This window comes from Meriones unguiculatus, chromosome X, assembly GCF_030254825.1.
Source record: "Meriones unguiculatus strain TT.TT164.6M chromosome X, Bangor_MerUng_6.1, whole genome shotgun sequence".
NCBI classification, from domain to species: Eukaryota; Metazoa; Chordata; class Mammalia; order Rodentia; family Muridae; genus Meriones; species Meriones unguiculatus.
In genome coordinates, this window is record NC_083369.1 from 133,750,575 (window position 1) to 133,777,394 (window position 26,820).

Consider the following 26,820-nt stretch of genomic DNA (forward strand, 5'->3'; position numbering starts at 1 on the left):
GAGAGCCTGTCCTCAAACCAAACCAAACCAGTGAGCAATTGCTCAGAAGACGAAGCCCTTTTCCTTACAGCCTTTTGCAAGTCGAACAGCAAGCTTCAGAGATGGAGCTTCTTCAAGTTGCCAACCATGCTAGAGTGGACTTTTCAGCAATGTCCGTCACCCATTCGCAAAAACCACAAAGGTTCATGTAAGGAGACTTAGGTGGAAGGTGGAATTCTTTCTTTGGTCTGTGCTCATCCTCTGTGACAGCAGAAACGGCTTTTAACAGCTGAACCATTGCTCTGTCCCCATCAGTAAAACATTTTCAAAACAAGAAAAGAATCAATTCCAACAAGTCTCTGTAGCTTGTGTGCACTGCAGACCTTAGTTCAGAGGATCCATGACGACATCAGCAGCCCTTCTTCGAGCTGAACATCTTCTAGTGGACCAGATAGCTGGTAGTGTTCAATCTGTTCCTCATCTTTCTTAGGCCACCAAGCTAACGGGCATGGTCGTCTCATATCCCAAATAGAAGCAGAGGTGAGTCAGAATTAGAATAGGTTTGGAATTGGCACACTATGCTTCTGCCAACCAAAGCAAATCACTAAACCAAGCCCAATGTCAAGGTGTGGGACCAAGGGCTCTGCCTGTATGAAGTCAAACGGTGTGAATGTGGGGATAAGAAGAATCGGTGTTCCTTCTGCCACAGGTCAGAATAGATAACTCATCGATACCTGAAGGAATTCTCTGGACTTATAAAGGATCTTCGTTTGTGTTTTTCTGCCTTAGCTTCCTTTCCATTGTGATAAAACACCATGACCAAAAACAACTTAGGGAAGAAAAGAGGTTGGTTGGCTTATTCATCCTGACCCATCCTGAAGGAAAGTCAGTGGAAGAATTCAAGGCAGGAACCTAGAGGTAGAGGTAATCCAGATACACTGTTTAATGATGTTCAGCTACTTTTCTCATACCTTCCCGGACCACCTGAGTAGGGGTGGCACCGCTTACAGGGGGCTGGACCCGCCCACATCAATCATTTATCAAGAAAATACCCCCCCCCCAAGAATTGCTTATTATGGAGGCATTTTCTCAAGTAAGGTTCAAGTTTCCAGATGACTATTTTTTGTGAAGTTTACCACCAGGTTCTACACCACAGTATCACGTGGAGTCACATTTGAAGCTGATGACTAGAAGACACTTTGTCAAATGATAGGGTTTGTTCAAGACTTAGCATTTCTAACATCCCATGATTGCCTTGTGTGGAAAAAAAACTTAGATGGCTGTCAAAACTCCATTGAAATAAGATAGCAGTGTGCTTATGAACTTTCATCTATGACTTCTCACTTCTCAGTCTCTGGAGTGCAGCAGTGCACACAGCTTGTCCCAAGACTAAAACTGCTTGGCAATCTGAAGTGCCCCTGAGCAGCCTATAATGAATTGAAGCTGGGGGTGGGAGGGCGTGGAGGAGTTAAGGGTGAAAGAAGAGCACGGAGGCCTCCTGGTTCGTCCAGGAGGCGGGTCCCAGGCAGATGTGTTCAGCCGCCACGCCCTCTCTGATGCGGTGCACCCGCTCTTCACCCGGGCTTCCCAAACCACTAGCAACTCCAAAACTTCTCCAGCTCTCCTGCCGGGCTGTTCCCTCTGAGCTGCCTGCCGTCGGCGCGCAAAAACAGAAGTCGGTGACCAGGGAAGCAGAGAAGAGGCGGTGGTCCCTCTGTGTCCCAGGTCCTGAGGGGTGCAGGACAAGAAACGAGAGCCCCCCGCCCGCCACGCGCCAATATGCAGCCGCCCTGGGGCTTGGTGCTTCCTCTGCTGCTCCTGTGGGTGGCAAGTGGAGTAAGAACCAGGTGAGTGTTTGCATTGACCACGGTTCCGCCGGGGGGAGGGGGGTACTAAACCTTCCTTTTGGAGCCCTTTTTCATTGACTGGCATATGTAAAGGGGTACCTAGATGTTGGGATTGAGGTGTCTGTGCGCCTTGGGATGAATTTCATCAGGATAGGGACCTGAGTGGCCACTGACTTTCTTCCCTGCATCCACTGGGCAAGGCTTGGCCTCCGGTGGTCTATGGATCCTGAGTCCCACCTGGCTGAGTTTGTCAGGCACATGGAGGGGGAGGGAAGCTGGGCACACAGACAGTGAATGCATTTGGGTTTGGTGTTCTGCAGCCTAGCCCGGTACAGGCAGACTTGTGGGTACCTAGCGCAACCTGAGTTTAGTTTCTTCCACTGTCCCTAAAGGATGCTCACTGGTTACCAATCGTTAGTTTTGCTATGGAAAGAATTAAGAAAAACAGGAGGATGCAGGATGCGCATTTACGCATTTACTGTTGGGCACTGCAGGATCTCATTGCTTGCCTCCAGTTCTGGATGCCTTTGGATTGGGGGTGATAACTAAAAAGTGCGCTTTGGTAAAATGACAGCTGAACGCATTCGTGGTTTTGCAACTTCCTTCTATTCATGAGCTGTTCTGGGCTCTGAAACATTTCCCTGCACATAGTAAACACATACAGGTACAGTGTGTCTTGTAAACTAAGCACTTTCAAATGATTAACCCACCAGAAGTCCCTAACCTCTGTGTATTCAAGCGATTACCATCTCTGCTTTGAAGAGGTGAAAAATGAGCTCTAGTAATTTGCCCAAAGAGACAAAGCCAGTAAGTGACAGAGCAGGAACAACCCCAGTCAAAGCGGCTCAGCATCGTCGATAATGCAGTAGGGCATCCTTTTCAGGAAGACTCCCTAGAATTGGCTGCCCCCCACTCTTCTCTACTTTGATGCCTTGCTTCTTCCTTGCACTTTGACACAGGGTTTCTGTGCTGCAGAATTAAGAACCTACGGGGTAAGTTCATCATTTGTTGGGGTGGCAAACTCTCCTGTGTTCTGTAGGATGTTAACCAGTATCTCTGGCCCATGTAAGATGCCAGTAACAGCTTAGACACCACCACCGACCTGCAGCCAAGTTAGGACAGCTTATGGAAAAGAAAAACAAAACAAAACAAAACAAAAAACCTCCAGGTATTTCTCAAAGTCCCCTGGGGCACAGGCTCCTTCTCAGCTGAGTGATGTTTTTCAGTGCTGATTCTAGGGAGAGGAGGAGGGGGTGGGCGGAAGAGAAATCCTTGGTTTGGCTCCAGATCCTTAAAGGTGAGCCTGACTTTGTTTAACTTACAAAAGAAAAAAAATCTTTCATCAGGGTCTGCCATGGTATTAAGGGATTTCGAAGTTCAAACAGAACCACCCTCAAACCAAGTTCTTAGAATGTACGGTTGCAAGTTTCAATTTCCTTCCCTTGATAAAAATGTAAGCAGATGCAATTTGCCCCAGTCACATTTCCCTTGAATGCTGGAGAGTCATGTTTGGTTAAAAAGTCCACTTAAGAAAGACCAAGAGTTATGCAGAGATGAGATTAGCAGTTCTTTTGCAGCAGGCAAACCGATCTCCACAAGATCCACTTTCAAAGTGCCACGAAATTAAATTAAAAGCAGAAGAAGCCTCCTGAAGAAGGTTCCTTCCAGAAACATATAAATATATCTGAAGAATCTGTGTGAAGATTCTGCAGTACTGCACTTTAAAAGATGTGAAGTGTGACTGTTTTGTAGTGTCAGGTTTGTTGGCTGGTGTGTTGGTGACCTGCTCTATACGCTTGGAAATGTCAAGTGGTCAGCACTTTGGTAACTGCCACAGGTACATTTTTAATTAGCTCCAGACTCCGCCTGGGGTGGGGCTCATTTACAGAGAAGGCAAGGCACACTTAAAAAATAAATAAATAAACAAAAATAAAAAATAAAAAACAGTGTGGCTATGGGCTAGTTATTTTCAAATGTTTCACTGAAATTTATAGAAAAGAAACCTATAGCTGGTACATACAGATTTTTCTAATAAAAAATATAAAAGGGGGGCTGGGTGGTGGTGGTGGTGCACACCTTTAATCCTAGCACACTGGGTGCAAAAGCAGGTGGATCTCCATGGGTTCGAAGCCAGCCTTGTCAGCAAAGTGAGTTCCAGGACAGCTAGGACTTGTAACACAGAGAAATCTTAGCTTGTGAAACCAAACAAGAAAGAAAGGAAGAAAGGAAGAAAGAAAGAAAGAAAGAAAGAAAGAAGGGAGGGAGGGAGGGAGGGAGGGAGGGAGGGAGGGAGGGAGGGAGGGAGGGAGGAAGGAAGGAAGGAAGGAAGGAAGGAAGGAAGGAAGGAAGGAAGGGAAAGAAAGAGAAAGAAAGAAAGAAAGAAAGAAAGAAAGAAAGAAAGAAAGAAAGAAAGAAAGAAAGAAAGAAGGAGGGAAGGAAGGAAGGAAGGAAGGAAGGAAGGAAGGAAGGAAGGAAAGAGAAAAAGAAAGAAGAAAAGAAAGGAAAGAAAGGACACAATAAATGAGGTGAGGATGTAAGTAGGTCAGTTGGGAGAGTGCCTGCTTAGCATGCATGAGGTCCTGGGTTCGAACCAGGTGTTCAAATAAACTAGAATAAACCAGGTGTTTTGATGCATGGCTGTAGTTCCAGCACTGGGAGAGGCAGTAAATGGAAGAAGATCAAGCATTCATAGTCATTCTTAGCTATGTAATGAGTTTGAGAACCTGTCTCAAAAATAATAAGATAAGGAAGTGCCGATTCTTTTTCTTGGAACACTATCATGATTGTGTGACCCAGAAAACTATATACCTCTTAAATGGTTCTTAGTATATAGGTGACAATGACCACTGATCTAATAAATAATTTATTAGCTGTATAGTAACCTTCTTACACTCATCAGAATTTGGCTTGCCTTGCACTTTTTTTTTATACCCTTTGAGTATTGCACCTATTTATATGCCCTGGACCCACTGTGTCATCCACAGCAAATACAGTGGTGACCATGTGCCTGAAATATGGCCCGTCCAAAGTGAGAAGTGGTATAAATGAAAAATATTCATTGGAATCTCAGGGTTTAATATGGAGGGAAAAAGAACAGAAAGTAGCTCAGTAATTCATTTTTATTGATTACATGTTGAGATGGTAACAGTGTAGATACAGTGCACTGGATAAAATATGCTATTGAAGTTAGTTTCACTCATTTATTTCTCTTTTTTTCAAACTACCAAAAAAATCAGACGTGCCCCAAGTAGCTATCATATTTCCAGTAGGCAATGCTGGTCTAAATGATCTGCTTAGAACTCTAGTTTCAACACTCCAGTCCTGACACTGGGATCTTTGTGCTTTGAGCATATAGGAGAAATATATTACTAACTTTCCTATTCTTGGAAGTAAACTTGAAGTGAATGTCTACTTGGGGTATATTTCTGTTATATATCTTTTCTCTATTTAATTCAAGTAAAAAGTAATGTGTGAGAGAGGAAAGGATATCTGGGTTCACACCAATGGGGCCGCTTCCTGCTAAGCACAGCTACATGAAGAGTTGAAACTTCTTGGAGCCCTAGTAGGGAAGTGTCACCAAAAGAACTAACACACAAACTTCGGTGTTTTAAACATATCATCTTATAGTTCTGGAAGTCAGAAGTCCACAATGAGTCAATGGAGCCAAAATTAGGGTATTGACTAGTGGTTTAGTAGCTCCTTAAGGAGAATCTGATCCTTGTTCTTTGAGCTTACAAAGGTTATTTTCAGCTTATGGAAATAATTACCATCTCTCCCCCCTTTATCACCTTGCCTTCTCTCTTCTTTGTCTTCTTCCCATTATAAAAATAAAAATTAAAAAAAAAAAGACCTTGTTATTATAGGATAACCACATGGATTATCCAGGAAAATCTCAAAATGCTTTGATCACCCTGCATCCTGATCTACAGACTTGTGTAGGACCATTGGTTGGTTCATCATCCCAATATTATCACCCTCTTCTCTTAGAAGCAATCTCAGTTCAGAGAAATTGGGAGCTACCCCTTGGAAGCTCCAGGAGGGAAAGAGGAAAAGTACAGTAGAAAGGGATACAATAGGAAGAGGAAGAACAGTGACAAAAATAAGTGACCATTATCAATTAATCCTGTGTATGGGGAAGTTGGATATGAGCCTCAGAGCAGTACTTCCAAAGGCAAGTGAGCAAAGGTTATACTCCATTTAAATGAATGAGGGAGTTGGGTAAAAGGTTCCTATATCTTCTGCTTCCCATATCCACAGAAAAAAAAGAAAACTGGCTCCTGCCAACAGAAAATGTTCTTGAGTGTCAAGAAATGAAGCTGGAGAGCACTAAGATGGCTCAATGAGTAAAGACACTTGATGCACAAGCCTGTGGACCCGAGTTCAATCCCCAGAGCCCACAAGAAATGTGGAAGGAGAGAAATGGTTCCACAGAGTTGTCCTCTGACTTCCACACCCACACCATAATACAGGTGCCTACACACACATAACCCACATCAGACATATATGCAATAACAATAAGTTCAAAATTCAAGAAGAGTATATGAAGCTGTCTGTGTGCTGTGATGTATCCATTTGTCCCTGGGCTGGTGCGACAGGAAAGCCCTTAGGATCACGTTCTAGCAACTTCTAGAAGTCTTCCTGGAGACTGTGGAAACAGAGCAGACATGTATTCTAAGGTGATGTGGGGTTTATGGTAACAGAAGTTTTAAAAAGATCTGTGATCATCTTGCTCAGAATCTCACAGTAAACAAGTGATGGCTCTCAAGTTCATGGTGTATCCCATAAAGAGTTAAATCTTTCTTTCTCCCATGTACAGAATCTTGTCCAAAGGGATGAGTAGTATTGATTAGTTCTGCCAAATAATTTAACAGATCCCAGCGTATCGGTTTCAAAATTGTTTAAGGGCTTGGGACATGGCTTGGTGGGGAAAGTGCTTACTGTGCAAATATTAGGGCCTGAGTTCCTTCCCTAGCATAGATATAAAAAGCTGTGTACCCAGCTCTTTTTGTAATCCCAGATCTGAAATGGAAAGACCTATGGGACTTGCTGGCTTGCCAATCTAGCTGAATCAGTGAGTTTCAAGTTTAGTGAGAGACTCTGGTCCCTGGGCTGGTGCGACAGGAAAGCCCTTAGGATCACGTTCTAGCAACTTCTAGAAGTCTCTGTCTCTTATAAAATTGTAATAGGGTAGAGTGTAATTGAAGAAGACATCTGCCATCGACTTCTGGCCTCCACACATGTAAAACATGTATACACACGTATATATATACCACACAGAGAGAGTAACTATTTTAAATCTCCAGATTTTAACTCTGAAGACAAATTCTAGAAGGAGTTAAAATTAATTCCGTGCACTTCAGCAATATTAGCTGAACACTGGCATGCTCAAACATTCTCCTGAATGCCACAGATACATATCTATCTACTGCCCTGACTAAAGCACTTGGTTGGGCCAGAAAAAAAAAAAAAAGTCTTTCTTTGTCATCTGAAAAGACCAAAGAAGTCTTAAAAGGAAAAAAAGACCATGGAAAAGGTATGAAAAGACAAATAATGTTTACTTGTGCATAAACAATAAATGGATGGTTTCAGAAGAACAAATAGATACATATTACACCTTTTACTTATGCTGTGAATATATAGTATACGAAACTATATTTATGAATATATGTGTATGCATATATGCTTTAAAACAATTAATGAAAAGAGAGGCTGTAATTTGAAAGAGAGCAAGTAGTGGGTATATGGGAGGATTGAGAAGGGGGCGGGTTAGAGAGGAAGAAATGACATAATTATATTTTAATCTCAAAAATAAAAGAAGACATTAAAAATAAATTTCTGGGGTTGAGGATGTAGCTCAGTTGGTAAAGTGCTTGCCTAACAAGCACAAAACCCTGGGTTGGAGTTCCAGCACCGTATGAACTGGACGTAGTATTGCAAACCTATAATCCTAGCACTCAGGAGGTGAAAGGCAAGATAATCAAAAATTCAAGGTCATCCTCAATTGCAAAGCAAGTTCAAGGCCAGCCTGGTATTCAAAAGACCTTGTGGCAGCTTGGTCTTCATGTTGGTCCCCTAGCAAGTGAAGCGGGACCTGTCTCTGACATGGATTCTGTTACCTGCTTTTGGATCACTTTCCTCTACCTGGGTTGCTTTGTCTGGCCTCAGCAGAAAATGTTGCACTTAGTCCTGATATGACTTGATGTGCCAGGTGGTACAGGAGGGAGGCTCCCTTCTTCTGAAAAGAAGGGGAGGGAGCAAGGGGGAAGAGGGTGAGAGGGTGGGACCAGGAAGATAGGAAGGAGGTGGTGTGATCAGGATGTAAAATGAATAAATAAATTTAAAAAAGAAGAAAGGAAAGAAGGAAAAGGCATTCCACAGAAAATAGATGAGAGAGAAATTAACTCTAAAAGAGCCAGGGAAAACTGAAGACAGGCAATGGCATTTGAACTGTTCTTAGGGATAAATGTGAGTCCATCAACTATAAAATGTAGTAGAAAGCAAGGCAGCTGGTGCTTAATTGATAGTTGTTTTGCATAGGAATAAGAGAATAAATGGATAGATATGTACTTGTTTTTTTTTTTTTTTTTTTTTTTTTTTTTTTTTTTTTTTTTTTTTTTAAAAAGACAATATAGAAGACAGCACCAGGTACAGAATGTAGACGGGTTATTAAAAACCCACAGTACCTGCCAAGAATCAAAGGGAGGCTGAAGCCATGCTGCAAAGAAGCTGGGACACCAAGATAAAGAGCTTAAAGGACTTCATTCCAAGAGTAACAGAGAATAAAGTAGGTCATTGCAGGCTCTGCTATCATTAAATCTAATCCAGTCATGACTAATTCATGCACAAAATCATGGCAAAACTACTTCAGATTATCATTACAGTAATGAGCCATAGTTTAATCTGAAGCTTTTTTTTTTCAAGACAGTGTTTCTCTGTGTGGCCTTGTCCTGCACTTGCTTGATAGATCAGGCTGGCATCCAACTCAGAGAGATCCACCTATCTCTTCCCTGAGTACTGGGATTGCAGGCATGCTCCACCACCTTGCCCTGCTAATCTGAAACATTTTCCCCTTTCCTAATGTATGCAACATCAGTGTACTCATAAATCCCTGGCATCATGGGCTTGATAAGTGTGTGACTAGAACTCAATAAACCAAAATCAGAAAATACCTTTGCAAATATTATCAGCTTGCTCTTCAGTATTCATTTTGCTTAGTTCCTGGCTGTATCTCCTTACTATCTATTACTGAACTACAGAATGCTCAAAACTTCTTATTAAAACAACTTTTTCCCCCCCTCTCACATAGTGTCTGTAAATGAGGAAATCTAAGCAGCTTAGCTGTCTGGGTATTGGGGCTTATTTTTTATGAACTTTATTTTATAGGGAAAAATTTCAGGTTCACATCCAAAAGGCAGGCTTGTAACAAGTTTATAGTCAAATTTTGGCCAGTGCCACTGTCAGCTGTCGGCTTGACATTGGCTAGAGGATCTGCTTCCAAGATGGCACACTTTCACGGTTGTCACCAGGAGGCCTCATATCCGTTCCATGTGGACACTCCTCCATTACAGTAGCTTGACTGTCCTCACAGTGTGTCAGCTGACTCCCCCACAATCTCTGATACAATGGAAGGGACTAGGAAAGAGCCACAGTGACTTGGGAGTCCTCATCTGGGAAGTTACCCTCCATCACTCCAACGGTACACTGTTTATTAGAAGCCAGCCATGACAGCAGGGAAAGCAAGATCATCTTTTCTGACACTGAGGAGTATCAAAGACTTTGCAGGCACAATTGATAACATCCTCCCCAAACATTCTAATTTGTCTTCTCCCACACTGCTTACTCATCAGCCTTCTTTTCCAGCCTGCCTGCTAAGCGAAGCAAAGTTCTGGATTTCCTGACCCACACTCTCCCTGGGTAACTGTTCCATTTCTAGTGTTTTTCAATGCCATCTGTGTGTACCTGACTTTAAAATGTGGCTTTAGAACCAACGAGATGGCTCAATGAGTAAGGGTACTTAGTGCCAAGCCTGACAACCTGAGTTCGATCCCCAGGACCAGCATGGTGGTCTCTTGCTCATAAACTTCTATGTATCTGGAGAGTGGAATGGTTTAGGGCAATCTGAAATTTCACTCTGTCTCTTAGGGATGAGTGAGAATTCAGGACTAGGGATATGCCTGACTGGGTAAAGTGGTTAAAGGCAAGAAGACCTGTTTAATCTCCAGAACCCCTATTTTTTAAAAGCTAGACTTAGTGTTGCATGCTTGTAATCCTAGTGCAGGGAAGGCAGAGACAGGTGGAGTCCTGGGCTTCACCAGCCAGCCAGCTAGTAACTGGAAAACATACCCTGTATCATACAAATAGAGTAGATAGATCCTGAGTAATGACACCTAAGATTGTCCTCTAGCCTCCATGTGCACACACAAACATGGCCACACATATAAACACAAAGATGGGTGAGAACTCAAAATTAATTTAACCCGTTAAATACAATGAATGACCTTGCCATACTGGGTGAATGATTTAAAAAAAAAAAAAGAAAGAAAGTAACAAAAACCTCTCATGCGGGCTAGAGAGATGGCCCAGAAGTTAATAACATGTACTGCTCTTACAGAGAACCCCAGTTTGGACCCTAGCACCCACACTGTAAAGTTCACAGTTGCCTGTCACTCCAGCTACAGGGAATCCAACACTTTCTTCTGTCCTCTACATATAGTACATTCATGTGTATATATATTCAAGGAGACACACGCAGACACATCATTAAAAAGAAATAAATATGGGAAAAATACTCCATTGTTTGCCCTGGTTATCCTTATTTAGAAGAAAAAAATAATTTATTTATAAGACAATATTTAAATATTTAAACAGCAGCAAAAGAAATTTAACTTCTCAGTTTGTCTTGGAGAGTTTTGTGAAGTTTCCTGGAAACTGATCAGCAAGCATACTAAAGATCCTGGCAACTTCTATTTTTGTAGAAAATAAAGAATCCTGTTTCTAAATTGCCTTCAGCTGTGGAGCCAGAAATTTTCTGAATAATTTGATCAATGTAGACAGCAAGCCGTATAATGCATTAAAGAAATTCTGGGCAAGTGAACATTTAGCTCAAAACTTTCTCTGCTTGGGGCCTGCTCTCCACCAAGACTTAGTCACATACATTGACATTCCCCTGCCTCAAGACTAGATTCCCTGGGTCTCTTGGATCTTATATCTGCTAAACAATGTTTAGGAATAGAGAGAAACAGAGAAGTAAAACTAAGGAGAAAGAGAGGGATGGGAAGGGGTAGCATGCCCACCCAGGTTTCCTATAGGAAATCACAGATATTTAGACATTTTAAATGTCCACAGAAGTGGCAATTTTCTGAGTAAAATGCTCTTTGTACAAGTATCAGGGCCTGATTCCAGAGCCCATGAGGGCCTAAGTTCAAAGCCCATGAGGGCCTTAGCTCAGAACCCATGAGAACCTGTGTTCGGACCCCTGGCACCCACATACAAAAAGCTGGGCATATTTCCCCTTCTGGGTGCTCCTTGTTAGGGAAAATGTGTAAATCTCAATCAGAGGAGGAAATAAAATAGACCAAGGTTGTGGTGGAAAAGTGGGAACAAGGACCATCAGAGCCAATCAACCAAGGCCCAGAGGGACCTGTGGAGTCTGACATACCAACCAAGAACAATGCATGGTCTGGACCTAGGTCCTCTACTTATAAATACCCAATGGGCATCTTAGGCTTCATGTGGGCCTAATAGTCAGGAGAGTGGAGTATATCTGTAACATGGACTATGTTACCCTCTTTTGATTACTTCTCACTAATAGGACTGCTCTACCAGGCCACAGGGAAGGAAGATGAACTCAGTCCTCATGTGAATAGATACTATGGGGTGTCTGTAGAGAGGGTGCTCTCCTATTCTGGGGAAATAGGGGATGGAAAGATGTAGAAGGGTGGGTGGGACTTCGAAGAGAGGAGGGAGGGACCTATGACAGTGATGTAAATAGAATTAATAATAATAAAAAAAACTGGGCATAGTGGCACATGCCTATAACCCTAGTGCTGGGAGCAGGGTGGAGAAAGTAGGTGGCTCACTGAGGCTCATTTTCCAAGCAGTTTAGCCAAAACAGGGAACACAAGTTCAGCGAGAGACCATGTCTCAAAAACAATAAGGCAGAAAAACAAGTGAGGAAGACATCTCAATGTCAAACTCTGGCTTCAACAGGTACCTGCACAGATAAGTATGCATGTGTGTGCATGTGCGCGCACGCACACACACACACACACACACACAGAGAGAGAGAGAGAGAGAGAGAGAGAGAAAGAGAGAGAGAGAGAGAAAGAGAGAGAGAGAGAGAGAGAGAGAGAGAGAGAGAGACCTGCAATACACATAGGCATTTGGTATTCAGTAAAAGAATTATTGAATTAGAATGGGCGTGGATTTAAAGCAAAGGGCAAGGAAGAGAGGATGCTAGGAAAAACATTCAAGTCATTTGATAATACTAACTTGGAATACCATTTGATACCAGGGAGAAGTATGTTGAAGGTTTTTTTTGGGGGGGTTATTTGTTTATTTGTTTGTTTCTGAGCACTCTGAATTTCCTTTTTCCATGCTATGCACTGCGCTATCATCAAGCATGTAATGCCTGCTTGTCCTGTATTCCTTCCTTCCCCCAGACCATATTGTTTCCACTTAAATATAAATAGCTGAATAATTAATTTTCTCTTTCTGTAATTTTAAATAGCTGCACATGTACATTTTCAAAACTGGCAACACAGAACACAAAACTGGGTTCTTGGTGTAATAAATCAGTTTACTCTGACATCTACATAAATCAGCAAGTTAATTATTAGCAATCCAATCTGCTAATGCTATTCCCTCTTTAAAAGAATTTTTTTTCCATTTCCATGGCCAGATGTACAATATAATGATTAAACCAGTAAAATCCTAGTTGTGACTGGCCCTTTGAAGTGTATTCTCCAAACTTGGTGAATACACGGACCTCACACTTACTAATTACAAGGCATGTTGCTAGTTTATTGACTCACATTCCTCTCATGGTTTTTATGTTCTCTGATGGCTTTTCCTAGTGTACTCACTCAGAACATCGGGTCTCCTTTAGGACACGTGCAGAGAACATGTTGCTATTATTCATGGAGCAGCCACAGGCCAAACTGTTGTGCTTTGATTTGTGTGACTGTCTGAATACCAGGGTCTATTATGCAGTTATCAATCATGAGTTGATTCTTAAACAACTGTCATTTGTAAGCTTTGCATGTGTATGTACATAGTATGCATGGACTGTGGGGGCACATGCCTGGGTATGAGTGTGGGTGCATCTATCGAGGCAGAGTTTCTTGCTGAACTTGCTAAGCTAGAGTTTGCCAAGTCTAGCTAGTCTGGCGAATGGGCTTGCCCTGGGAATGTTCTCTCTCCCTTTCAAGGGCTAGGATTCCAGGCAGCCACCATTCCCACCTGTCTTTCTACTTATTAGGCTCTAAGTATGCAAACCTCTGGTCTTCAAACATTTTATCTACTGAGCCATATCACCAGCTCCTTGTCTGCATTTTTTAATAAATGTCAATAAAAATAGATTTTTTAATATTTATTTATTTTTATCTTCTGTATGAGCATTTTGTCTGAATGTATGTGTGTGCACCATCTGTGTTCCCGGTTCCTGCAGCTGTCAGAAAAGGCCATCAGATCCTCTGGAACTGGAATTACAGTTAGTGTGCTAGGCCATGTGGTGGCAGGGAACTGAACCTGGGTCCTCTGCAGGAGCAGAAAATGATCTTAACCACTGAGCCATCTCTCCAGCTCTAAATTTTTTTTTCTGTTTTTGAAAGTGTCTCACTGCCTAGCCCAGGCTGTCCTGGAACATGCTATATAGCCCAGGCTATCTTCAAACTCAATGCTCACACTGCTTCAGCTTCCAGAGATGCCAGCCATAAGACAGTGTGCCCAGGTGTGTCTATGGTTGCAATCTTCCAACAGAGCTGCACTACTAATCTGCATTTGTGGGGAAATGCAGAAATGGGGAAAAATACCTTTTATAGTGGGGAAGAAATCTTGATTTTTTTTCACAAGATTTTGATGGCCAAGTGTAAGCCATTAGCACTTTGGAGCACTTCATGAGTGACAATTAATCATCAAAATGATGATATGGGAGAAATTAATATACCTCAGATTTCTTGAGTTCCCCATTGTACCTGAAGTCAAGCATGTGAAAACAATAAAGCTTGAGAAGCACTTTTTTTTTTTTTTCCTGGAGGGCTTTAAAAATGTGCAAGCAGCATGTGAATTGCATCTTCTGGTAACTTTTTTTATACTCATTAACCCCAGGCAACATTATTTCCAATCCAAACTAATTGACTTTGATTTATACAGGGAAGAGAGGTTTGGCCACCTGTACCAGAGAACCTGTGCTGGTTTCTAATTGGGTGTTTTAAATATAACACATTTAAACAAATTTCTATCTGTTTTGTTTTACATCATATCTAATCATTGCAGAAAATGGCTGGAGCTCATTGAGATGTAATGAGAGACAGAATGGGAGCAGATCTGAAGAGGAAAGGAGGTTGGGAGGAGCTCGGAGGAGTAGCAGGAAGAGAAACTATAATCAGGATATACTGCATATAAAAAAAATCTATTTTTTTCTTGTTTGGTGGGTTTTCTTTGGTTTGTTTGGTTTGGTGTGATTTGATTTTCAAGATAGGTTTCTCTGTATAGCCTCAGGTGTCCTAGACTGACTTTGTAGACCAGGCCAGCCTTGAACTCACAGAGATCTGCTTGTCTCTGCCTCAGGAGTGCTGGGCTTGCCCAGCTGAAAAGAATCTGTTTTCAATAAAAACAAAATATGGGGAAAATAAATTAAAAATAAAAGAATTTAGGTCAATCAAATGTAGCGTAGTTTATTTAACCAAGGATCTATCAACACACAGAAATTAAGAGAGGTTCACAAAAAAAAAAAATTAAAAAAAAAAAGAGAGGTTCACAAAACTGTCTACAGCTAGGAGAAGATGCTGTTCATACTTGCAGTGGTTAGTGGTCCAGCATCTGTCTTAGTTGAGCCCTGCATGTTTGGCTTCTGGTAGCCAGTTGCCTGAAGTTCCACTGCTGTAAATGGCTCAGACTCAACTGCTTGTGAGAATAAATGAACTGTGAGTAAAAGTTTGTTTTTCCACTGATGTTATAGTTATCTGTGTAAAAATTCAGACAACCTTGTTAGAGACACTGAACAATTTTCTCTTATTACGAATTTGGAGAAATGTGGAGAAAGCAAGCCAAGCTAGTGGGAAAATATGAAAAGGAGCTTGCCTGGAAATTTTTAATTTCTACACAGAAAAGCTGTTTGTAGCTACAGTTATTTACATTTTCATTATTCTTTGCCCATGGTGAGAGGAAATGTAGCTCTGATCCTCAGGTGGTTTACAACAAATATAATTCTTCTACAGTCTTCCCACTGAATTGTTGACACCTTTCTTCTAAGATCCAAAGTTTCCTTGGAAACAGGATGACCTAGGAGGTGGAAACCACTCCTAGGAAGTGTACCACTGGGGGAGGAGCTTTGAGAGTCTAATACCTCACCTTGCCTCTAGCTAACTCTCTTTTGATCCTAGTAGTTGAGGATATGATCATTCACATTCCTGATCCACTGCCACCATGGACTCACACCCCAAAATTGTAAGCCCAAATAAAATTTCTTTCCTTAAAAAAAAAAAAAGGAAAAGGAAGGAAGGAAGGAAGCAAAGGGAAAATGTGCAAAAAGCCTGTGAATTCCATCTTCTAGTAAGTTTCTTCTACTCATTAACCCAAGAAGTATTATTTCCAATCCAAACTAATTGACTTTGATTTATACAGAGAAGAGAGGCTTGGCCACATGTGATAGAGTCTCTGCACTAGTTTCTAAGTAGATGTTCAAAATATAACACCTTTAAACAAATTTCTATCTGTTCTTGTTTCACTTCATGACTAACCATTGCAGAGATGGCTGGAGCTGATTGAAATCCTTACACTTTTACTGCATAGTCCTTGGTGGTTTTCAATGTTTAAAACCTTTCTAGAACTCTCTAGAGCTTTCAGGATCAACAAAATGTTTCCCATGGACATTTTCTTTCTGACTCTTGCTTATCTGTCTGTCCCTTCTCCATCACCATTTGTCTTAGCCTACCTTCATTCTCTCCCACCATAAATACATGCTTCTGCCTAGGCTCGATCTTGGTAGCTGCATCCTTGACATAGGCTATTTTCTCTTCCTGCAACACCTTTCTTCCTACAGCCTCCTTCCCACTTCACCAGGCTAACTATGTTATGTCAATCAACAGATTTCATATTGAGCCTTGTTTCCTCCAGAAAACCCATCACTCATCCATATTTAGGAACTATTTCCTATATATTCCCCTAGCTCCTGAAAATTCTCCCCTTTGATACAGTTCTTGTACTAGAGTACAATTATTTATTTTCTTGTCCATTGTTACAACTAAGCTCTAAATTCTTTGTTCTTGTCTACCCTTGATAATCTCAGTGCTTAGTACAGTGCCTGATCTATAATAAGTACCTAACATTTTATTTGGAGGACAATGGGCAGACAGAAGTTATGGCATGACTTTTCCCGAGGAGTCTATTTCTGTTCATTCTCAGATGAAGAGGACAATGACAAAACAAAGAAACCATTCCAATTCCAGTATGATGAGTGAGTTTATCAGAGTTACTGACAAGAATATGAGTGACTCGGTCAGCTACATTACCACAAGGCCCACCTTAGATTGACTGATGACTCCCAAAAGCTGGGTTACTTACAGGCAGCTCCACTAAACATTCTCTTCTCTTTCAGATTATCAACTGCTTATAGAACCTCAGGGGGAAACCTCATGGGTCTTGTTATGCCTACCCCTTTCCTTCAACCTTGAAGAAACAACTACAAAAGAGATGGATGATTGATATGGTGAAATATGCTCTCCTATGGCTAGCAACATCAACAAAATAAACTTCCTTTACCTTTGTTTCTTTGTGCATAAAATGATAGGCAAGGATTAGATGATATACAAGATCACTTTCTCTAAGGTAAAATTCTATAAATGTTCCATAATGGTTATCTCAATCTTTATGAACCTTCTTTCTTCTTCCCTGGCTCACCTCTTACATGTTAGTTTCCTTGGGACTCTGCCTTAAGTCTCTGTCTCTTTCTACCTTATATACTCCCCTCAGCTTCAGAAAGATCTACCTACCAATATTTCCCAAACCAAGTCATGCTTCCTAGACATTGGGACCAAATAACCAACTTTGTGCTAAACATTTTCCCTAAGTTCTATGTGGTCTACAGTGTCCTCCTTGGTCATTGCTATGTATGTTGTGGATCCAGAACAAGGTACTCACCCCTTGTAGAATTGTTAAGAAGATATAGATTTAATTATAACACATAGCTTCAATACTTCTCAGTCAAAGCTCTTTTCAGGACTGAGGATATAGTTCAGAGGTGAAACAATAACTCAGCATGCAGTAGCTAGACATTTGTTCAGTACAAAACACTGAAAATAACACTTTCTCCAAGCATTTTAATGGGTGCTGCCAGGATGCTCTATACTATGCTGTAGTGTATATGCTTGTCATAGATTATGGGCTAAAAAGCTCTCTGTTCCATCCATGTACCCAAGTAAGGGATTTCAACACAGAAAAATCTCAATGTTTCACTTCAAAGTAACAGTATTGAATCGAAGACAGTTTTGCCTTGTGGGGGCTATTTGGAGAATGTCACTCTTTGCATCTTGCTATATAACCCTAGTGAGCTTGGAACTTGCTGTGCATATTTCTCTGGCCTAAAACTATGATCCTCCTGTCTCTCACTCCGGAGTGTTAGAATTGTAAGTGTGCACTACCACACTTAGCTGATACGAAAAGTTTTATATTGCCACAACTTGGGGGATAAGTGCTATTGACAACTAAAAACAGCAACCAGGAATGCTACTAAACATTTTAGAGTGCCCGAGATAGACCTTGCCACCAGAAAACCAAAGAATCATCGAGCATAAAATATCAGTCATATAGGGGTTGAGAAACCTGCTCTAATTGAATGAATAGCTTACAAATTCCTACTAAAATTGAAAGGGAGGCTGGAGAGATGGCTCATCAGTTAAGAGCACTGGCTGCTCTTCCAGAAGTCCCAGGTTCAATTTCCAGCACCCACATGGCAGCTCACAACTATTTAGAATTCCAGTTTCCAAGGATTCAATACCCTAACACAAATATACATGCAGACAAAACACCAATACACATAACATAAAAATAAATATTCACCCAGAAGCTGATGGAAACAGATGCAGAGACAGAGAGCCAAACATTAAACCGATAACAGGGAGTCATATGTAAAAGCTGGGGAAACAACTGAAGGAGCTGAAGGGGTCAAGGACTCCATAAGAAGACCTACAGAGTCAACTAACCTAGGTCCATGGGGGCTCACACAGACTGAATCACCAACCAAAGAGCATACATGGACAGATCCTAGGCCTCCTGCACATTATGTAGCAGATGTGTAGCTTGGTCATTATTTGAGTCCCTCCAGCAACTGGAGCAGGGGCCCTCTTTGACTCTGAGTCCTGCCTTTGGATCCCATTCCCTTAACTGGGCCACCTTGTCTGGTCTCAGTGGGAGAGGATGAACCTAGTCCTGCAGCAACTTAATGTGCCTGGGTGGGTTGGTACCCATGAGGGACATCCCCCTCTGTAAAGAGAAGGGGAGAGGAGAATGGGGCAAGGAATTGTGAGGGAGCAACTTGGAGGAGGAAGGGCTGCGATCAGGATGAAAAGTGTATAAATCAATAAATTTTAATTTCTTTTAGAATAAAATGAAAACATTTTTAAAAATTTGTTTTTATTAATTACAGTTTATTCACTTTGTATCCCAATGGTAGCTCCTTCCCTGTCCCCTCCCGATTCCACCTTCCCTCCTTCTTCTCCTCCCATGCCCTTCCCCCAGTCCACTGATAGGGGAGGTCCTCCTTCCCCTTCCATCTGATCCTAGTATATCAGGTCTCATCAGGAGTGGTTGCATTGTCTTCCTCTGTGGCCTGATAAGGCTGTACCCCCCTGGGGGGGGGGAATCAAAGAGCCAGCCACTGAGTTCATGTCAGAGACAGTCCCTGTTTCCATTACTAGGGAACCCATTTGGAGACTGAGCTGCCATGGGTTACATCTGTGGAGGGGTTCTAGGTTATCTCCATGAATGGTCCTTGTTTGGAGTATAAGTCTCAGAAGAGACCCCTGTACCTACATACCTACATCTACATATATATATATATATATATATATATATATATATATATATATATATATATCTTTTTGTGGAGCTCCTGTCCCCTACATGTCTTTCTATCTCCCCCTTTTTTCATAAGATTCCTTGTCTGAGTATTAGCCTGTGCTTTGATATTTGAGAGGCCCTCTGTGGTCGGCTCCTGTCCTCTTCCATATTTTCTTCATCTTCCTATGTCCATTGTCTTTGTCTTTCTGAATGAGGATTGATCATTTTACCTAGGGTCCTCCTTCTTGCTTAGCTTCCTTAGGTGTACAGATTTTAGTATGTTTATCCTATATTATATGTCTAATATCCACTTATAAGTGAGTATGTACCATGTGTGTCTTACTGCTTTTGGGATACCTCACTCAGGATGATCTTTTCTAGTTCCCACCATTTGCATGAAAATTTTATGATTTCCTTGTTTTTAATTGCTGACTAGTATTCCATTGTGTGAATGTACCACAATTTCTGTATCCATTTCAGACCTTTATTTTCTCTCTCATTATGTGCTATTGGTGAATGAGATGTCCCATTTACTTTATCTCTGAGATGTGTAGAAAAGGCAGATCATGAGAGAAACAGACAAGGTTGTTTGACTGTCTGGCTTGGACTATGATAATACAAACTAGCATATATTCAATCCCGTACCTAATACAATTTGCATCTTTTATTTGTTAAAGAACTCAGGAAATGGCTTGACACTGAATTTTGTATGCACATGGAATCAAATGCAGCCCTCCATAGCACATATGTCTTTTTTGGCTAGTCTGATAGCAGTTCTGTTCAACCCTAAGACATCAAGCAGGTAAACAGGCATGGAGATTCCTACCTGTGTTACTTAAGGTTCTTCCTGGGAAGCAGTGGCTCACTCTTCAGATCAAGGGTCAGCAAGCTACAATCCACAGACCAAGGTGGCCCCATTTTACACAACATATGAGCCAAAGCCAGTTTTAGCATTTCAAATGGTTGATAATGGAATAAAATAATAATATGTTCAAGGATGTGGATGTAGTTCAGTTGAAAGAGTGCTCATGTCACAACCAGGAAGCCCAGAGTTTGATCCTCAGCAACACCTAAAATGGAAATGGTAGTACTTTCCTATAATCTCAGTACTAGGACAGAGAAAGCAGGAAGATGAGAAATTCAGTGTCATCCTTGGTTACATGGCAAGTTCAAGGGCAGCCAGGGATACATGTGAGACGTTGCTGACTGAGCTAGCTTCCCAGCCCCCAAAATAAAGTACGGTTAGAGCAATCACATACATCTGTTTGCTATTGCCTACGGCTGCTTTTGCACATGGACAGAAACCTATTATGGCCTGCAAAGCCTGAAATATTTACCCCCTAGTCCCTTTGAGAATACGTTTGCAGGGGCTTGTTGCTCAATAGCTAATCTTGTTGCTCAAGAGTTAAAAGTTTAGCAAATTGTCTTTCCAAGAGGCTGTTGTGAAGCCCAGCAAGTTTAAATCCCCAGCACCTGGCTCTGCTTTGGGGACATGCCTCCACTGTAGGGTGTTGGAGTTTCCTCCTTTGTAACCTGAGAAGACTTGGCAGAATAGTCTCCCATTCTTAACTGCCCATAGTGTACGGTGATTCCGAGCTGTTCCATGACTCCCAGGTGGCCATGAGGTAAAAGTGCAAAGCTCTTGTCTGAGCCAAAACCGCTCAGCCAGTGAGTCACTGACACAAAGCCAGAACTGGAAAGCCACTGTACCCATTCAGAACAGATTGGAGAAGTGGCACTCTACCAGTTTTCAAAATGTACACTTTCTTTTGGTAACTTTCACTCTACCTTTAGAGATTATGTAGCCAATTTCTTTAACCCTAGGCAAAAAGGGAAAGGACAAAACTAGAGGAACGTTGTCAAGAAATGGAAGGCAGAGGCTGTCAACACCCAAATGTAGGGGGTTTTATTTGTTTGTTTGTTTGTTTGTTTTGATTGGTTGGTTGGATTTGGTCCCCACAGCCTCCCTGTGGAATCTAGTACTTACCTCAGGTCTATGGAAATCACCCAGATACTTGACATCATCCCTGTTGCTCTTATGGCAAGAAGAGTCACGATAGCCCTCTCTGTTTTCTTCATACTAACACAGTTCTTTATCCACAGTCCAAGGGATTACAGGTTGCCAGAACTAGCACACCAGCCTGGGATCTGTCACTATGGGACTAAGATGGCCTGCTGCTATGGCTGGAAAAGGAACAGCAAGGGAGTATGTGAAGGTAAGTTTTGTAAAACTTCAGACTACCCAGCAATTGGGTCAGGACGCCTATGTATCAATCTATGACACAGCTGCCAATGGATTCTCTGGGGTAAAGACATGGGTAACTACCAATATTCAAAGTTTTGGTATCCAGAATGGCTAACACTATCACAGTAGACTGGAGTTATTTTAAGAGACTTTCATGTTCATTATTATTTAGATTACTAATTTGAGCAAATATAACAGGGGTTTGGCTTTGGTTGGGTTTAATCTGTAGGAACTGAGATGGGCAAAACCAAACCAATTAACCCCTTCTAATTATAGCTTTTTCTAACTGATTTCTAGTGAAATATGCATTTTAATTATTATTCATAGTCTAATAGCCAAGTAGTCTCTGGCTACAAAGTAGAACAGGGACTTTTATATCTTATAGATGTGCCACTCCCATTTTTAAATTCCTTAACTGATGTTTCTAATTGCAAGAAATGCATGCAGGTATGCAAAGGTGTTGTTTTTCCATTATTCTGTGCAGGTTAAAGGCTAAGAAAACAGAGTATTTCTTAGATGCTGTTTCTCGGATTCTGTGTTAGGAGCTTATTGAGAGACCTCTGATAATTTCCAGAGGATTTCAGAAAGCTGAGATGAACATCTGTCTTTTTAATTTTAATGTGGTTTTCCTTATTTGCCCATATTTGTGATTGAGAGCCATCAAACTTGCATTTCTCCAGTGCAATTAATTGGTTATGTTGTCTGGAATAGACAACTCACTGTCCACCCCCAGTGACACACTTCCTCCATTAAGGCTACACCCCCTTATTCCTCTCAAGTAGTGATACTCCTTGACACTTCTCAGTGTAGAAATCTGCTTTCACTGTCCCCAGCAGCTATCAAATGTCTGATCATGAGTTCCTTAGCTGTTAAATAAGGTAATGACATGCCTGAATGTTCCATAAATGCATTGAAATGCTACATTATCTCCTTAAAGGCCTTTCCCTGACCCAACAGCCCCCATTGTAGCTGGCCCCCAGATAGCTACACTAATAGCTGCTAGGGTGGTAGAGGTCATTATTTTTCAGTAAGGTAACCAATGGTAATTTCCCTGTGCCCCAGTTAGTATCCCAACAACTACCCACATTGATGCAAACACCCTAATTAAACTCAGTGGGTCTGTCTTAGTCACTGTTCTATTTCTGTGAAGAGACACCATAGCCATGGCAACTCTTATAAAAAGAAAGCATTTAATTGGGGCTTGCTTACAGCTTCAGAGGTTTAGTCCATCATCTTCATGGTAGAGAGCATGGCAGCACACAGGCAGACATGGTGCTAGAGAAGCTGGGAGTTCTAGATCCAGGTATGTAGGCAGCAGGAAGAGAGAGAGATTGGGCCTGGCTTGGGCTTTTGAAACCTCACTGCCCACTCCCAGTGACACATTTCCTCCAATAAGGCCACACCTCCTAATTCCTCTCAAGTAATGACACTCCTCAATGGCCGAGCATCCTAACGTATGAGCCTATGGAGCCCATGCTTATTCAAATCACCACAGGGCCTAAAAAAGCAAGTGATGTGGCAATAGGAGGAAGGCTTGTTGGAAAGAAAACGGAGTTCAGCGGGCATGGAAGGGAGATAAGAGGAGGTATATTGGGAGCTAAATATGATCAAAATACATTGTGTACACACAAGAAAAATTGTCAAAGAACAAACACAAGATTTTAAAATATCTTAAATTGACTGTAGGGGAGGGAAGAACTTGATATCTGAAATCCATGAAACAACAGCTAGGTCCTGTGTTAATTAAAAGGGCAGATGGATGTACCTCAGCTGGTAGAATGTTTGCTAAGTATGCAGCATGATTCGATGTATTATGACCCATGTGGGTGACCTTAGAGAAGTTAGTGAAGTTCACTAAGGCTCTGTTTCCTCTTCTGGAACATGAAGAGGACAATACTCCTCATAAGGTCCAGAGTGGAGGCAGTAAAGTGTGTGCTTACTGCCTGTCACACAGAAAAAAAATTCTTCATAAATTACCACGGACTCAGAAAGGACCAGTGACTCTTGTCACACTTCTGTCCTTCAAAGCACCAGGTGACAGGAGCATTAAACATATCTTTGTTCTTTACCTAGACACAGCATTAAAAATTCTTCTTTGAAGGCAGTCAGGTGGAAAAGGGTAAAAGTCACCTGAGACATGTGACTTATAATTTCTTACAGCCTCACAAACCTCAACACTTACTGCTATTAAAACTCAGTCAGACCCAGCATGCCACTGGTGAGCAAGTGAGACTGAGCTTTGGCTTTCTGCAAGGGCTGTTCTTCAACTGGATCAGAGTAGTTTAGCCACTGTATATACAACCAATCACAAGGTCAGTGATTTCATGGACTGTGTATCACAGGCGTGAAGGACTGTAAAGCAAAAGGTTAAAAGAGCCAATGGAGAATTTAAGAAAAATATTCAATATGCAGATGTTGGAAACTAAAGATAGTTAGCATCTCTATTGCCTTTGTTGAGTATTTAGGTTTTAATTTGCAACAAATTACTCTTAGATATAAAATTATATATCATATTTTATTGAATTTGTTTATTTTTTCCAGGGTTTCATGTAGCCTTAAACTCTGTAGTAGCTGAAGATCTTAAACTCCTGTTCTTGCTGCTTGAGTGCCAGGATTATAGCCCTGTACCACCATGCCCAGTTTACGTAGTCCTGAGGACAAAACCGCAGGCTTTCTGCATTCTAGGCAAACACTCTCCTAACAGTGCTACACACCTACATGTTCCTTCTTGTCTATAAGGCCATATGTTCCTAGAAGCACAAAATAACAAGAATAGCCACTCCCCTCTCACTGGGATTCTTATTCTGAAACCAGAGTTCAGCCTATGCAGTAAGAAAAACACACATCGACCTGCCCCAACAAGCAATACCAAATTCTGGCTGGGAGGTCCCAGTCCAGAGATGCCTTCTCTTCTATCTGCTGTTCACTCTTTGTTTCTCATATTGACCTGCACCCATGTACACAGGACCCCTGCCCCCAGCCTTTGCCTCTGCCCCTGTCTAAATCTTCTCTCAACAGTGAAGTCTGATCAAGTCTGTATCATTAACCTCAAAATATATGTCACTCTAATGACCTAGAATGAAGTGCTGTCCAAAGACAAATCCCTGATGAAAAACTGCAGATGGAGGAGTCTGGGGGAGAACTGAGCATGAGAGTTTGAGTTTCTGCAAAGCGTGTTTCAGCCTTTGGCTGTTTTAGACACAAACTGATTTTCCCTTTGCTGGATTGGCTGTTCTGATCACAGATCAAAAGTTGCTGTAAATTGAAAACATCTTTCTGAAATTTTAAACTTAGAGCAAGGATATTACTCACTGTTTCTCCTGTGTGCTATCTGGCATTCATCCTGGACTTTCCTGTCTGGATCACATTGGAAATCAGCTTCCAGGTCTTTGGGGCTTAAGAAAAATTCAAAGATTATTTATTTGAACTTAAAGCTGCATCACCAAGTCCATGCTCATAACAAAGAAGACAGTGAAAATTAAACTTCATCTCTTTAGTCTCTAGAAGTGGAAAATTTTTGCTGGAAAAGCTTTTTTCCTCTCTTTACCTTATTGGTTATGACTTGTTCAGAACCAAAATATTTCCCTGCTACAATTTCTGTGTCTATTGCTTTGTTCACTATTGAAAAAAAAATGTGTTCTGGGCATGGTGACACACACTTCTAATTCCAGCACTTAAGAAACAGAAGCAAGAAGATCATGAGTTCAATATTAGCCTAGGCTACATAGTGAGATCCTGTCCCAAAACAAAAACAAAAACAAGGGCCAGGAATATAGCTCCATGATAGACTATGTGGCTAACATATACAAGGCCTTGAGTTCACACCTAGCACTGCAATATATTTGCATGTATAGCATATGATTGTCTATGGCTTATATTTGCACGTTCACATCTATTTTTTCATATGTAGCATATTCCCAACATTATATAAAATGTTGCAGGATAAAAAGTGAATTGTAAGTGATTGTCTGAGGACACTGAAAACACAGTAATAGACAAAAATCGTCTCACTCATTTTGTTTATCTCCTTCCTATGAGCCTGCTTCAAATTTGCTATCATCTTCGATCATTTCTTTCCTTGCCCCCAATTCAGCTGCAACATTATAGCTTTCTTGTATTAGTGCACCATTTTGTTCACTGAGGAGAGAGTTATTGAATGCCTACCTCATGCCATGTATCTGGATACAAAAGTCAGTAGCAGAAAAGCAACCCTTGCCTATGCTATGCTTCCAAGGCCGCCATCATCACCATGCTTCAAGTGCCCATCAGAGTGAGCTATTCAAATTTAATGGTAGCAAACAACACTAAAAAGAGATTGATCATCCTGAAGAAAAATAGTAAAGCTGGGGCGAAGGCTCAGTCTGTAAAGTGCTTGTCACAAAGGTATGAAGAGCTAACTTCTATCCACAGATTAATAAATAAATAAAAAAGCCAGGCATGCTTGAGTGTTTTTGTGATTCTAGCCCTGGAGAGGCAGAGGCAGGTGGTCTCTGAGACTCACTGGTCAGTCTTAATCTGTGATCCTTAAGGCCAGTGAGAGACTCTATCTCAGAAACAAGATGAAGGTGGCAAGGTGCAGCAAGATGACTCACTGGAAAAAGACCCTTGCCGCCAAGTGTGATGACCTGAATTTGATCCCCAGGACCTATATGGTAGAAAAAGAGAACCAACTGGTGCAAGTTGTCCTCTGACCTTTACATGTATGGCATGGCATATGCATTCCCTGCCCCCAAATACAAATACATGTTTTGTTTTGTTTTGTTTTTTAAATAGATGCCACCTGAAGAATGACACAAAATATTGTCCTTTGGCTTTCACATTAAAGTTCACACATGTGCATTCACATCCACACACATGTAAACATGAACACACATATATAGAGAGAGAGAGACCAAAGGAAAAAATAGAGAAATACTTAAGAATGAGAAGAGACAAGTGGCAGAAAGAAATACAAAGACCTTGGAACTTGCCCTGTTACTCTGATATGTCTTCCTCTCAAATACTCTCCCTTTTTTATTAATGTTTTCAGTTGACATGCAAAAGTTTTTGGCTGTGTGGTCTGGGGGAGCTTTTCATGCTGGAGATGTGGCCACACTAAGCAAATGAGTACAATATATTAGCATTCATTGCTCGGTGGGTGTGAAGGCTGGTTTGGTTTACAAGGCAATTCCTGCTCAGTGTTGGAAAAGATGAAAGAGGAGTAGAGAGGAAGCAGATCTCAGTCCCTTCCCAAAGAGTTCGCTGCCATGTAGGAGACAATCAGCATGTGCACATTGTCAGTGTGTCTACTCTATCATCAGGACCTCTTTCTCTCTTACAGCTATGTGTGAGCCCAGATGCAAGTTTGGTGAGTGTGTGGGACCGAATAAATGTAGATGCTTTCCAGGATATACCGGGAAGACCTGCAGTCAAGGTCAGTGCAACACCAGGATCCTAGGACAAACGCCATTACAGTGGGGTCAGGAAGGAAAG

The 26,820-nt window shown here is 41.5% G+C and overlaps 1 protein-coding gene across 2 annotated transcripts in view; it reads left to right on the plus strand.

The window, feature by feature from the left end:
* The first annotated feature begins 1,530 nt into the window (after positions 1-1,530).
* Positions 1,531-26,820, plus strand: part of Egfl6 (EGF like domain multiple 6) — a 68,149-nt gene continuing 42,859 nt past the window's right edge. For both annotated transcript variants that reach the window (XM_021655621.2, XM_060374975.1), the window contains exons 1-3: positions 1,531-1,826; positions 21,207-21,319; positions 26,669-26,761. In XM_021655621.2, the coding sequence (XP_021511296.1) occupies positions 1,759-1,826; positions 21,207-21,319; positions 26,669-26,761 (274 nt within the window). In that variant the 5' untranslated portion in view covers positions 1,531-1,758. The remainder of the gene's footprint in view (positions 1,827-21,206; positions 21,320-26,668; positions 26,762-26,820) is intronic.